Source organism: Culex quinquefasciatus, chromosome 3 (assembly GCF_015732765.1).
Source record: "Culex quinquefasciatus strain JHB chromosome 3, VPISU_Cqui_1.0_pri_paternal, whole genome shotgun sequence".
NCBI lineage: Eukaryota > Metazoa > Arthropoda > Insecta > Diptera > Culicidae > Culex > Culex quinquefasciatus.
In genome coordinates, this window is record NC_051863.1 from 31,983,264 (window position 1) to 31,995,657 (window position 12,394).

At 36.1% G+C, this 12,394-nt stretch overlaps 2 protein-coding genes across 16 annotated transcripts in view; both read right to left on the bottom strand.

Annotated features, from left to right (window-relative positions):
• Positions 1 to 12,394, bottom strand: part of LOC6043265 (protein groucho) — a 384,958-nt gene that overhangs the window by 8,591 nt on the left and 363,973 nt on the right. For 10 of the 15 annotated variants that reach the window (XM_038265213.1, XM_038265218.1, XM_038265217.1 and 7 more), the window contains 2 exons: positions 11,246 to 11,458; positions 912 to 1,013 (listed from right to left, as the gene is read on the bottom strand). In XM_038265213.1, coding sequence (XP_038121141.1) covers positions 912 to 1,013; positions 11,246 to 11,458 — 315 coding nt within the window. The remainder of the gene's footprint in view (positions 1 to 911; positions 1,014 to 11,245; positions 11,459 to 12,394) is intronic. The other 5 variants (XM_038265227.1, XM_038265224.1, XM_038265226.1 and 2 more) reach the window with 1 other exon arrangement.
• On the bottom strand, positions 2,612 to 4,601 carry LOC119770406 (probable cytochrome P450 9f2). The gene is made up of 2 exons (XM_038265228.1): positions 4,175 to 4,601; positions 2,612 to 4,115 (listed from the first exon to the last, which is right to left on the bottom strand). The coding sequence occupies exons 1-2, from the start codon at positions 4,456 to 4,458 to the stop codon at positions 2,774 to 2,776; spliced, it is 1,626 nt and encodes a 541-aa protein (XP_038121156.1). The 5' UTR covers positions 4,459 to 4,601; the 3' UTR covers positions 2,612 to 2,773.

Genomic DNA, 12,394 nt, shown 5'->3' on the forward strand with positions numbered 1-12,394 from the left:
ATTTAACTTTTTATCAAACATTCAATATTACGCCCTTTTGAAATGTTAGTCTTGATTTTAAATTTTTGAAAATATTATTTTCGATAAGATCGAAAAATTTCTCGAATGTTTCATATTTTTACTTAGTAAATTGGACCATTATTTGCTGAGATACCGACGCTAGAAAATGGGGGGTTGTTTGGGTAAGACTTAGAAAACATCAATTTTCCTGATTTTTTAAACTTTTGCATTGCAATATATCAGCAACTAAAGGTCGTATCAACAAAGTTCAAAAAAGCAAAATGTGAAGAATTTTCTCAGCTTCTTAAAAAAAATTTTTTTCAAAGTTGGGTGCATTGTTGCGATCAATATTTTGATTTTTTGAAAAATTTGTATTGATTCAAAAATTTATAACTCGTTCAAAGATTTTTTGCACAATCTGTAAATTTCTGAAAAGTTGGCATTTGATGTTCCCTAAAACATATCAAAAAATAAAAAAAATCAAAAATTGTGTTTTTTTACAAATCAAGTTTTAGTGACAAAAAGTTAAATTAAAAATCATCAATTTTTTTACCGTGTATCATTTTTTTCAGTGTAGTCCTTATTCATACCTACAACTTTGCCAAAGACACCAATTCGTTCAAAAAATTCCTTCAAAAGATACAGATTTTTGAGTTTTCATACATCATTTTTGTATGGACAGCAGCCAAAATTGTATGGAGACTTGTATGGCTGAACTAATGACACAAAATAGCTTATTTGGTCATAGGGAAGGCACCAACAAAGTTTCAGCCGGATTAAAAAATACGAATAAAATCGAATGACCAAAATTTTAGAGAATTGCTCATTTGGTAAAAATCAGTCAAGTCTGGCAACACTTCTTCCTGACCAAATGAGATAAAAAGACCAGAGTTTTTCGAACCCAAACTTACGTGGTTAAGCTTTTCCTCTTTCCGCCGCTTGGCTTCGCTGTCCAGGTCGAGGGGCGATCGGGGCCGGTACTTTTCACGGTCGGCAGGTGAGACGGAGTTGCGCTGGAACGAGGATAAAAGTAAAGAGTTTTTTTTAAAGCTCAAAGGACACTTTCTTCTCGAGTAAATCTCGTGGTTCTCAATTTCATGAACGCTGGGTTCTGATTTTTCTCCGTGCTGGTGCTCAACGGAACAAGTAAATCAAGAAAAAGAAAAAAGTTTCAAAATTTAATTTTAATAATTTTCGAAATAGAAGGAGGCTGGTTTCGAAAGAAATAGTGATATTCGTATGATTATCAAGCCTGGCTTGAATAAATTCTAATGACATGGTATTGTGGTTTAGCTGGTAGCTAGATTTTCTGGTATCTTCTCACGGTCATTGGAAACGGTCGTGGGTAGACCTAGGGGTTCCCAATTGGTGTAAAAAAGTTCAATTCGAGAAAAAATAAGGATTAAAACAAGGATTAAAATTTTGATTTTTAAGTCACTTCTCTGACATTACGAATAATTATATGAACATGCTCGCAATTTTTTATTTAGTCGGACAAATATTATTTTAGCCACATGACCACCTCTAATTCTGGCTCGATGCCGCCATTGTACGACCGCGTGCTTCGTTTGTTTGTCAACAAAGCTGCAGCTGGATGGTGAGACGAAGTGAGCGGGGAGAGGTTTTGACATTTTTATGCCCGTATCTGGCCCGCCGCCTATTTCGTCGGTCGTTTCCAACGACCGAGTCCAATTAGGAACTGATCTTACAATACTTATGGCTGTGAAATATATATAGGAACCTGGACGAACATTGCCAGCTTATTCTAAAGCATGTCCTTATAACTATGGAAATAAGTCTGATTTCTGGTCTTCGAATAGGGCTTGGACGGGGAACGGTCAGTGACTGGAACTGAGTGACATTTAAAAGTGCTTTCAGAAATCGACAACGCTCACATGTGACTTGTTATTTCGAAGCTCCAGTGATCGCACACGAAGTGGAAACGAACGAAATCGAGCTCAGCCAGAGTCTCGACCCGAAACTTCAAACACGAGCAAAAGCAGCGAACCGAAGATTGGCAATGACGTTTTGGAATTTTGACAGTTTGGAACGCATGAATTACCCCATTATCGGTTTCCCGCATGGGTGATGTGGAAATTGTTGCACATGGCTGAAGTAGAGAATTTTGCAACAAATTTCAAATTATGCTAAATTTCAAAATTGAAACACGAATCTACAGCGAATCGATGTGAAAACTAAAGATACACTTAAGGCACGATGATTTGATGTGCAATCTTGATCAGAATCGCGATAAAAGTGGTTTAAATTGAAAAATAATTATAAAACAAACTGTGGTCTAGAATTTAACGAAATTGTGTCTGTTTTGTAAGACTTAATGTTATTGCACAATGGTTATAGATTTTTTTACAAAAAAGTAAATTTTTCGGTTCGTCCACAAACATTCTCATGTTTGTAAACAAACGACGCCATATTGCTCATGTTGTTCGGTAGCTCATATCAGGCCATCGCCGGGGCCCTGAGCTCAGCACTCATGCAGCCGTACGACACGAAGGCACATGCGCTCTCTTTCTCAATCTATCTATCTCTCTCTCTCTCTCTCTCTCTCTCTCTCTCTCTCTCTCTCTCTCTCTCTCTCTCTCTCTCTCTCTCTCGTTCCCATGAGGAGCTGCGTGGTTGGTGAGAGTGTTTAGTAAACAATGTGATGCAAATTCTGAAAGGTAAACAAATAAAAAGAGAGGTTTCTTTCCCGCAAACTAAAAGTCACTATTTATTTCAATCACGATTATGTAGTACTAAAAATAGTAGTAATTGATTACGAATCACTTTTAGAACGATTCTGAAATGTTACCGACACGTCCCGGCTCAGTGCCTTCAAAAATGCGTATCCTTTGTTGATTGGAAGTGCTGTTGGCGTGTTACGATTTGCAGTAATAGAAAAATTCAACAACAAGTGATACAACAGCGCTTTCATCTCCATCAGTCCTAACCGTAATCCGATGCAATTTCTTGGCCCAGCTCCAAAGGGAAGATACGTCGCCGGATGGATGTTTCGGCGGTTTTCCGCGTTGAATCTCTCCGGATCGAACCGTTTGGGATCGGGGAAATGCTTGGGATCCATTTGGAGACCCTGAGCTGGAATCCAGACCAAAGTGCCTGGCTCGATGTCGAATTTAAGCCCCTCGCCATCGTCAACCGTGTAGTTCTTCACACACTGGCGGAAAAGATGTGGAAATTGTGAATGGATTCGCATGCTTTCGGAAATGACCATATCCATGTACTTCATGCTCTGCAAGGAGTCGTAGCTGAGCCTGTCAGTGTCCAAGTTAGCTTGTGTTTGGATGATCTCTTCGTACAGCTTCTGCTGAACTTCCTGATGAACGACAAGGTCGTGAATCAGACAAACCAGAGTGAATGTAATCGTTGAACAGCCAGCGAGTAGAAACGCCAATAATTGAGCTGCTATGGAACTGTCAGTCAAAGTGTTTGTAAGTTTTAGATTTTGTTGATTCTGTTGTGCCTGCGTCAACAGGTTAATCATGTCATTAGCTGTGATGTTTTGTTCCGCTCGACTTTTGATTGTATCCGTTACAATTTCGTAAAAATACTTTGCATGTTTTCGCTCAATAGCATCAATCCCAAGCTTTGAACTCCAGGTAGGAAAGCATTTTATCAGAAGCATTTTAAAAAGTATACTAATCCTGACGAGTTTCGATACCTGCGACCCATAAGTATAAATTTTGTTTGTCCGATCGCAAAGACTGTTCATCTTTATGCCAAATATGCAACACGAAATCACATCTATAGCAAAACGATTGGTCAAATCTTGCAAAACAATCTCCACCTCACCTTCCTGTTGTTCCAAATTCAGAAACTGCACAACATTGTCACAGCACTCAAGTACCTGCTGATGCATCTGCCTCATCTTACTGCCGGTAAACACTGGAGTGAGGGTGGTCCGCATATCTCGCCACTTGGAACCGGTCAACATGGGCAAGGATTTCCCAAACAGAGCATGTGGATCATCGTTCTTATCATTTCCCAAAATTCCAGGTCGATCGACAAAGTGGTCAAAGTCCTTCGCGGTGAAGCGTTTGATAAGATCTGGATCGCGTACAATGATTACGGGTTTGATAATATCAAACATACCGAAAATTCTGAAATATGTAGTAGAATTTCAACTCCTGTATCAACTATTCAATTGCCTAAGGTTTACTTAGCATCAGCAAACTTGTTGTACATCTGTTCGCAAAATGTCCCGATGTCCGTCGCCCTCAGGAGAAGTGACACAGTGTTGTACCGTAGCGATCGGAATGGCATCGACGGGATGGGTTTGTCGCGGAAGAAATCTTTGTTTTTGGTGAACCATTTGAAGAGTAGGAAAATCACCAGAATGCAGGCGGCTAGCAGAGCACTCATTATTTGTTCTACACTTTCAACCTCGAATAGTTGGACTGATGTTCGAATTGCTGCTCTGCTACGTGTTAAATGCTTAGACATGGCAATAGCTCATTATTGATTTATGGCATAAGTTAATTTGATATATTGACCCAGTTATCTGTCAAAACAAAACTGTTTCAAAACTTGTCTCGCAATTTTTTTTCAAATCAAATCAAATTATTCGCTCTACTCTACAGCATTGCCTTGGCGTTCTCGAATGCGAGATTCCTACTCGAAACTAGGTGTCCGAAGGCTTGATTGTTGAGGCAATTGCAAACCCCTTTTTACACCTAAGCTTCCATCCACCCCGGGATTCGAACTGAAGACCTTTGGATTGTTAGTCCAACTGCCTACCAGCGACTCAACCGAGGCAGAACCCAGGGAGACGACTCCTACACCTGGACTGAACTAACGACCTAACCTCTAGGTTAGACCGGGGCCAACATTTACTTCCCCATCCGACGGAAGGCGTGATCAGACAAATTTCGTCTTGGAAAATGCCACCGGGACCGTCTGGGATCGAACCCAGGCCAACTGGCTGAGAGGCAACCACGCATACCCCAACACCAGCAGTCCCGGCAAAAAATCATAAAATTCAAATAAGGCCGTTGCAAATACATATATACATATATACATAAACTTCGAAAAATAATTTCAATGATCCAACAACTGGCAAAAAACTAACTTAATCCACTTATGTAATTGGTAATTAATTCAAAATGCATTCCCCTGCGTTAAGAATTATTTAAAGCATGCTTAAGAATATTCAAAATTATTTTGATTTTTTGAAAATTGTCGGAGATGACAGAAATGGGATTTGAGCGATTTGAGTGGGTGACCACTAGGGTGGCTCGACATGATCGATTTTTCAGAACAGGCATTTTCCGGTTCCACTTGGGCCCCCAAACAACCCCCCAAAATTTGGGAGCGATTGGTTTTGGCCCGGCTTTCCGCAAAGCGATTCAAATTTGTATGGAACTTGTATGGGAAAACCCACATTTTTACATTTTGATTTTTATAATTTTCCTGTTTTATTAAATTTAAAAACTAACACCGTAGAAGCGTTGTTGTCTTAGGTAAAGTTGTTAAACTACTTATTTCAAGAAATTTTGATATAGTTGGAAGACAGGATGGCACATCAACAGGGTGTCAACCCATTTCTAGCTTCTATTTAAAACCTTAAGACCTTAAGGGTACAAATTGCAAATTAGGCCGGCCACCAACGCAAAAGGAGGCTGAACAAAACTTTTTCTAACGTCGATACCTCAGCAACTAATGGTCCGATTTACAATGTTAAAATATGAAACATTCGTGAAATTTTCCAATCTTTTCGAAAACAATATTTTGATTTTTTCATGTTTTTCATTTTATTAAATCAAACATTTCAAAGGGGCCAAATATTCAACTTGGCCCGGAAAATATTTTTTTCGAAGAGTTCGAAAAATTTCACGAATGTTTCATGTTTTAACATTGTAAAATAAATCATTAGTTGCTGAGATATCGACATAAGAAAATGGTGGGTTGTTTGGGTGAGGATTAGTAAACATCAATTTTCTTGTTTTTAAACCTTTGCATGGCAATATCTCAGCAACTGAGGGTCGTATCAACAAAGTTCAAAATCGCAAAATATAGAAAATTTTCTCAGCTTTTCAAAACTATTTTTTTTTCAAAAGTAGGCATACATGTGCACTAATTTAAAAAAATTAAAAACTGCGACCACTTAAAAACCCGATTTAATATCACCAGAGGTGAAATAGAGCCTTTCTTACAAAATGATGAAACTCCGAGATATATTTTGGTGCAATTATTTTTTCAAAAACATAATGATACCATCCAGTGAGAATTTTACCTAAAGCTTCGAATCTTTTAGGGTTAACCTCAAATGCCATTTTTTTTATTTCAAAAGTACATTATTTGTCGCAAGACATTTAAATTTAATTAAGAAAAACATATTGGATTGACATTATTAGAAAAAAAATAAAGGGTACTCAGTCTATAATGTTAGTCTATGATTAACTTAAAAAAATATGTATCGCCATTGCACTTTGTCGATCAATTATGAAAAGCCAGAAAGAACACTTTCACGCGCAGCGTAAAACGCGCAAGCGTAAAAGCGCTGGCGTTGAAGCTTCGACTTGACGACTTGTCGAGCTTTTTGTATTAACCCAAAAATTTAATAGGAAAAAATAGGGTAAAAATAAGACGAAAAACACTAAAATCGCTATATCTCTGGAAATACATTTTGGAAAAGCTTCAAATTTTGGGCCCAAACAGTTTATGGCGCATGTTTTCGAATGGCTTTTTGTTTGAAACTGAATTCTTTAAATTTGATAGTGTTATCTGTAAAATAGTCCAAAAATTACCTCTAAAAATGGCTTTGACCACATTTACTGGTCGAAAATTGTGAATCGAAAAATAAAATGTTCGTCTCCGACCCTACGGCTACAGATCTGGCTTTTAAAAATTGTGGGTTTCACGAGCGGTTTTCCAGTGATGGAAGACACAAATTTTTAAGAGCGGATACAGACATCGGCCATGTATTTCAGAAAAGAGCTCTCAAAATTCAGACTTTGAGTTCCGGGTTTCGGGCCAAAATTCAATCGAAAGAGCGCATCTAAACCTTCAATTTAGTAATAGGATTTTTTCCTGGGACGAATCCTCGCCGTGCACGATTTTTTTTAGATTTCTGAAAAAAGCGTTTTTCCAAAAGCAAACCATAAACCTTTCTTTTGTAAGAAAGGCAAAAAACAAATGGCTTCAACATGGAATCGGTGCATTTTATCAAAATTTCACTAAAGTACTTTTTGTTTGCAAAATTTTTGCGATCAATATTCAGTTCTTTACGGAATCAGTCTTTTTTCATTAATTTAAATTTTTCGATGTAAAATTGAATTTGCAATCAAAAAGTACTTTGTGAAATTTTGATAAAGTTCATCGTTTTTGAGTTATAGCCATTTTTATGTAACTTTTTTCAAAATAGTTGCAGTTATTGATTTTTTAAAAGAAGTGCCCATGTTTGCCCACCTTTGAAAAAAATATTTTTGAAAAACTGAGAAAATTCTCTATATTTTGCTTTTTTTGACTTTGTTGATACGACCCTTAGTTGCTGAGATATTGCCACGCAAAGGTTAAAAAACAGGAAAATTGATGTTTTCTAAGTCTCACCCAAACAACCCACCATTTTATAATGTCGATATCTCAGCAACTAATGGTCCGATTTACAATGTTAAAACATGAAACATTCGTGAAATTAAATCAAGACTAACATTTCAAACGGGCCAAACATTCAATATTCCGCCCTTTTGAAATGTTAGTCTTGATTTTTTTGGAAATATTGTTTTCGAATAGATCGGAAAATTTCACGAATGTTTCATGTTTTAACAGTGTAAATCGGACCATTAGTTGCTGAGATATCGACATTAGAAAATGGTGGGTTGTTTGGGTGAGGCTTAGAAATATCAATTTTCCTGTTTTTTAACCTTTGCGTGGCAATATCTCTCCAACTAAGGGTCGTATCAACAAAGTCCAAAAAAGCAAAATATAGAGAATTTTCTCAGTTTTTCAAAAATATTTGTTTCAAAGGTGGGCAAACATGGGCACTTCTTTTAAAAAATCAATAACTGCATCTATTTTGAAAAAAAGTTACATAACAATGGCTATAACTTGAAAACGATGAACTTTATCAAAATTTCACAAAGTACTTTTTGATTGCAGATTCAATTTTACATCGAAAAATGAAATTGAAAAAATTGCGACCAATATTCCGATTTTTTGAAAAAAATTGTATTGATTCAAATCATAACTCGGTCAAAGATGTTTTGCCCATTCTGGAAATTTATGAAAAGTTGGCATTTGATGTCCGCTAAAAGATATCAAAAAATAAAAAAATAAAAATAGTGTTATTTTGCAAATCAAGTTGTAGTGACAAAAAGTGAAATTTTAAATATCCAATTTTTTTTACCGTGTATCATTTTTTTTCAGTGTAGCCCATATCTATACCTAGGCTTCATCCATAAAGTACGTCACGCTAAAATCAGCCAAAATTTACCCCCCCCCCTCCCCCCGTATGTCACGCTTTTCCTATATTTATAACACGCAACGTCACACTTGCTCAGACACCCCTTCCCCCCCTAGAGCGTGACATACTTTATGGATGACGCCCTACAACTTTGCCGAAGACACCAAATCGATCAAAAAATCCTTCAAAAGATACAGATTTTTGAATTTTCATGGATCATTTTTGTGTGGACAGCTGCCATATTTGTATGGAAAATTATATGGACAAACTAATGATGCAAAATGGCTTTTTTGGGCATACCGAAGGCACCAAAATAGTTTCAGCCGGATTAAAAAACACAGAAAAAAATCGAATGACCGAAATCTCAGAGGATTGCTCTATTTCGATTTTTTGAAAAAATCAGTATTGATTCCATTCTGGAAATTCATGAAAAGTTGGCATTTGATGTCCTCTAAAACAAATCAAAAAATAAAAATAGTGTTTTTTGCAAATCAAGTTTTAGTGACAAAAAGTTAAATAAAAAATAACCAAAATTTGTTTTACCATGTATCATTTTTTTCAGTGTAGTCCATATCCATACCTACAATTTTGCCCAAAACACCAAATCGATCAAAAATTCATTCAAAAGACACACATTTTCATACATTATTTTTGCATGGACAGCTGAGCAGTTCTCTAGGATTTCGGTCATTCGATTTTTTTTGTATTTTTTAATCCGACTGAAACTTTTTTGGTGCCTTCGGTATGCCCAAAGAAGCCATTTTGCATCATTAGTTTGTCCATATAATTTTCCATACAAATTTGGCAGCTGTCCATACAAAAATGATGTATGAAAATTCAAAAATCTGTATCTTTTGAAGGAATTTTTTGATCGATTTGGTGTCTTCGGCAAAGTTGTAGGTATGGATACGGACTACACTAGAAAAAATAATACACGGTAAAAAAATTTGGTGATTTTTTATTTAACTTTTGTCACTAAAACTTGATTTACAAAAACACTATTTTTAATTTTTTATTTTTGATATGTTTTAGAGGACATAAAATGCCAACTTTTCAGAAATTTCCAGGTTGTGCAAAAAATCATTGACCGAGTTATGAATTTTTTAATCAATACTGATTTTTTCAAAAAATCGAAATTATGGTCGTAAAAATTTTTCAACTTCATTTTTCGATTTAAAATTAAATTTGCAATCAAAAAGTACTTTAGTGAAATTTTGATAAAGTGCACCGTTTTCAAGTTATAGCCATATTTAAGTGACTTTTTTGAAAATAGTCGCAGTTTTTCATTTTTTAAAATTAGTGCACATGTTTGCCCAGTTTTGAAAAAATATTTTTGAAAAGCTGAGAAAATTCTCTATATTTTGCTTATTCGGACTTTGTTGATACGACCTTTAGTTGCTGAGATATTGCAATGCAAAGGTTTAAAAACAGGAAAATTGATGATTTCTAAGTCTCACCCAAACAACCCACCATTTTCTATCGTCAATATCTTAGCAACTAATGGTCCGATTTTCAATGTTAATATATGAAACAATTGTGAAATTTTCCGATCTTTTCGAAAAAAATATTTTCAAAATTTTCAAATCAAGACTAACATTTCAAAAGGCCAAACATTCAATATTACGCCTTTTAAAATGTTAGTCTTGATTTGAAAATTTTGAAAATATTTTTTCGAAAAGATCGGAAAATTTCACAATTGTTTCATATATTAACATTGAAAATCGGACCATTAGTTGCTGAGATATTGACGATAGAAAATGGTGGGTTGTTTGGGTGAAACTTAGAAAACATCAATTTTCCTGTTTTTAAACCTTTGCATTGCAATATCTCAGCAACTAAAGGTCGTATCAACAAAGTCCGAATAAGCAAAATATAGAGAATTTTCTCAGCTTTTCAAAAATATTTTTTTCAAAACTGGGCAAACATGTGCACTAATTTTAAAAAAAAACTGCGACTATTTTCAAAAAGTCACTTAAATATGGCTATAACTTGAAAACGGTGCACTTTATCAAAATTTCACTAAAGTACTTTTGATTGCAAATTTGATTTTACATCGAAAATGAAGTTGAAAATTTTACGACCAAAATTTCGATTTTTGAAAAATCAGTATTGATTAAAAATTCATAACTCGGTCAATGATTTTTGCACAACCTGGAAATTTCTGAAAAGTTGGCATTTTATGTCCTCTAAAACATATCAAAAAATAAAAAAATTAAAAATAGTGTTTTTGTAAATCAAGTTTTAGTGATAAAAGTTAAATAAAAAATCACCAAATTTTTTTACCGTGTATTATTTTTTCCAGTGTAGTCCGTATCCATACCTACAACTTTGCCGAAGACACCAAATCGATCAAAAATTCCTTCAAAAGATACAGATTTTTGAATTTTCATACATCATTTTTGTATGGACAGCTGCCAAATTTGTATGGAAAATTATATGGACAAACTAATGATGCAAAATGGCTTCTTTGGGCATACCGAAGGCACCAAAAAAGTTTCAGTCGGATTAAAAAATACAAAAATTAAAATTGAAGAAAAAAGACCGATTTCGTAGAGAATTGCTCAGCTGCCAAATTTGTAGGTAAAATTATATTGACAAAATAATGATGCAAAATGGCTCCTTTGGGCATTACGAAGGCACCAAAAAAGTTTCAGTCGGATTAAAAAATACAAAAGAAAAAATCGAATGACCGAAATCTGAGAGAAATGCTCAAAAAGAATTTATTCAAATATTGAAATTTAACGAGTGAATTAGATTTAATATTTAATCATTGAAAAAAAAAAAATCAAATAACAACTGAAAAAAAAATAATTCAAGCGTCCCACTCACCATGCGCTCCTCGGCGGACGGTCCCCCCAGGGGCACCTTCAGGTCCTCCCGGTGCAGGTCGGGCGGTGCCTTCAGCAAACTCTGCGGTACCGCTCCGCCGTGCGGTCCCAGTCCCATCGGGCCACCGAACGCGGTCAGCGGTCCGGCCAGCGCGCCCAGCCCCGGAATTGGTTGCGGCGGTCCGCCTGGGATCTGCTGGGCGTGGATCTGTTGCTGCGGGAAAGGGATGGTCAAGGGCGAGGGGAGAGAGAGAGAGAGAGAGAAGAAAAATGATGGAAATTTAATTAGTAATTGACGCGGTTGTCGGTTTGTGTGTTTGTGTATTGATAAGAATTGGGAGAGAACAATTTAAAAGGTCAAAATATTTATAATAACTAATAACTTTTAATTAGACCACTTCGAATTGTTGCTCTCCAAATCTCGTCAGTGATGTTTATTTGTGTTGAGTGGGTGGGTGGAACGGATAATTATAATGTATAAATGATTTAATTGCAATGTTGTGATTATCATTATGCGCCTATAAATCGCTTCCCAATATATTTGATGAAGTGTTCTTCCCCCCTTTTTTGGAGTGGTAGGTTCAAACACACTCACACACATACAAACAACAATGCATGCATCACCCCCTTTTATTTGCGATATGAATATCGATGGTGCCGCATTAAATATGGATGGGAGCGATTAAATTGTTCGTTTAAATAATGACTAAAAGCGGCTCCCCCGCCGGTTCATACAATCCAATACGGCAGAAAGCACACATAAATAAAACATCTCCTATTGTTGTGGTGGTGAGGGTGGAAGAGGTGGGAGGTTTTCGCGGTCATCGATGTGGTGATTTGATTAACAACTGGCTGATCTGGCAATGTGTGTGTGTGGGTGGGTTAACGTTGAAGGGTTATCAACGGGTCATAGCTGATTGATTGATGATTGGAATGACAGAAGAGGCATATTTTTCATTTTGTTTGATGTGGTTGCACTTGGAATGGTTGAGGGTCGATTCTGGAGAACAAAAGTCATGCTGAGGTTTGAAATGGTAATTATACACGGACAGAAATCCTGTAAGCAAATCCAGTAACACTGTGTCGTTGAATTTGACAACGTGGAAATGTTTCCAAAATCGTGAACTTTATTTTCGATTTTAAACAACAA

Bases quoted from the DNA above. Each gene is read 5' to 3' on its own strand.
- LOC119770406 (XM_038265228.1), bottom strand. From the start codon at position 4,458: ATGTCTAAGCATTTAACACGTAGCAGAGCAGCAATTCGAACATCAGTC. The intron at 4,116-4,174 runs GTAAACCTTAGG...TACATATTTCAG, and splicing joins AACAAGTTTGCTGATGCTAA to AATTTTCGGTATGTTTGATA.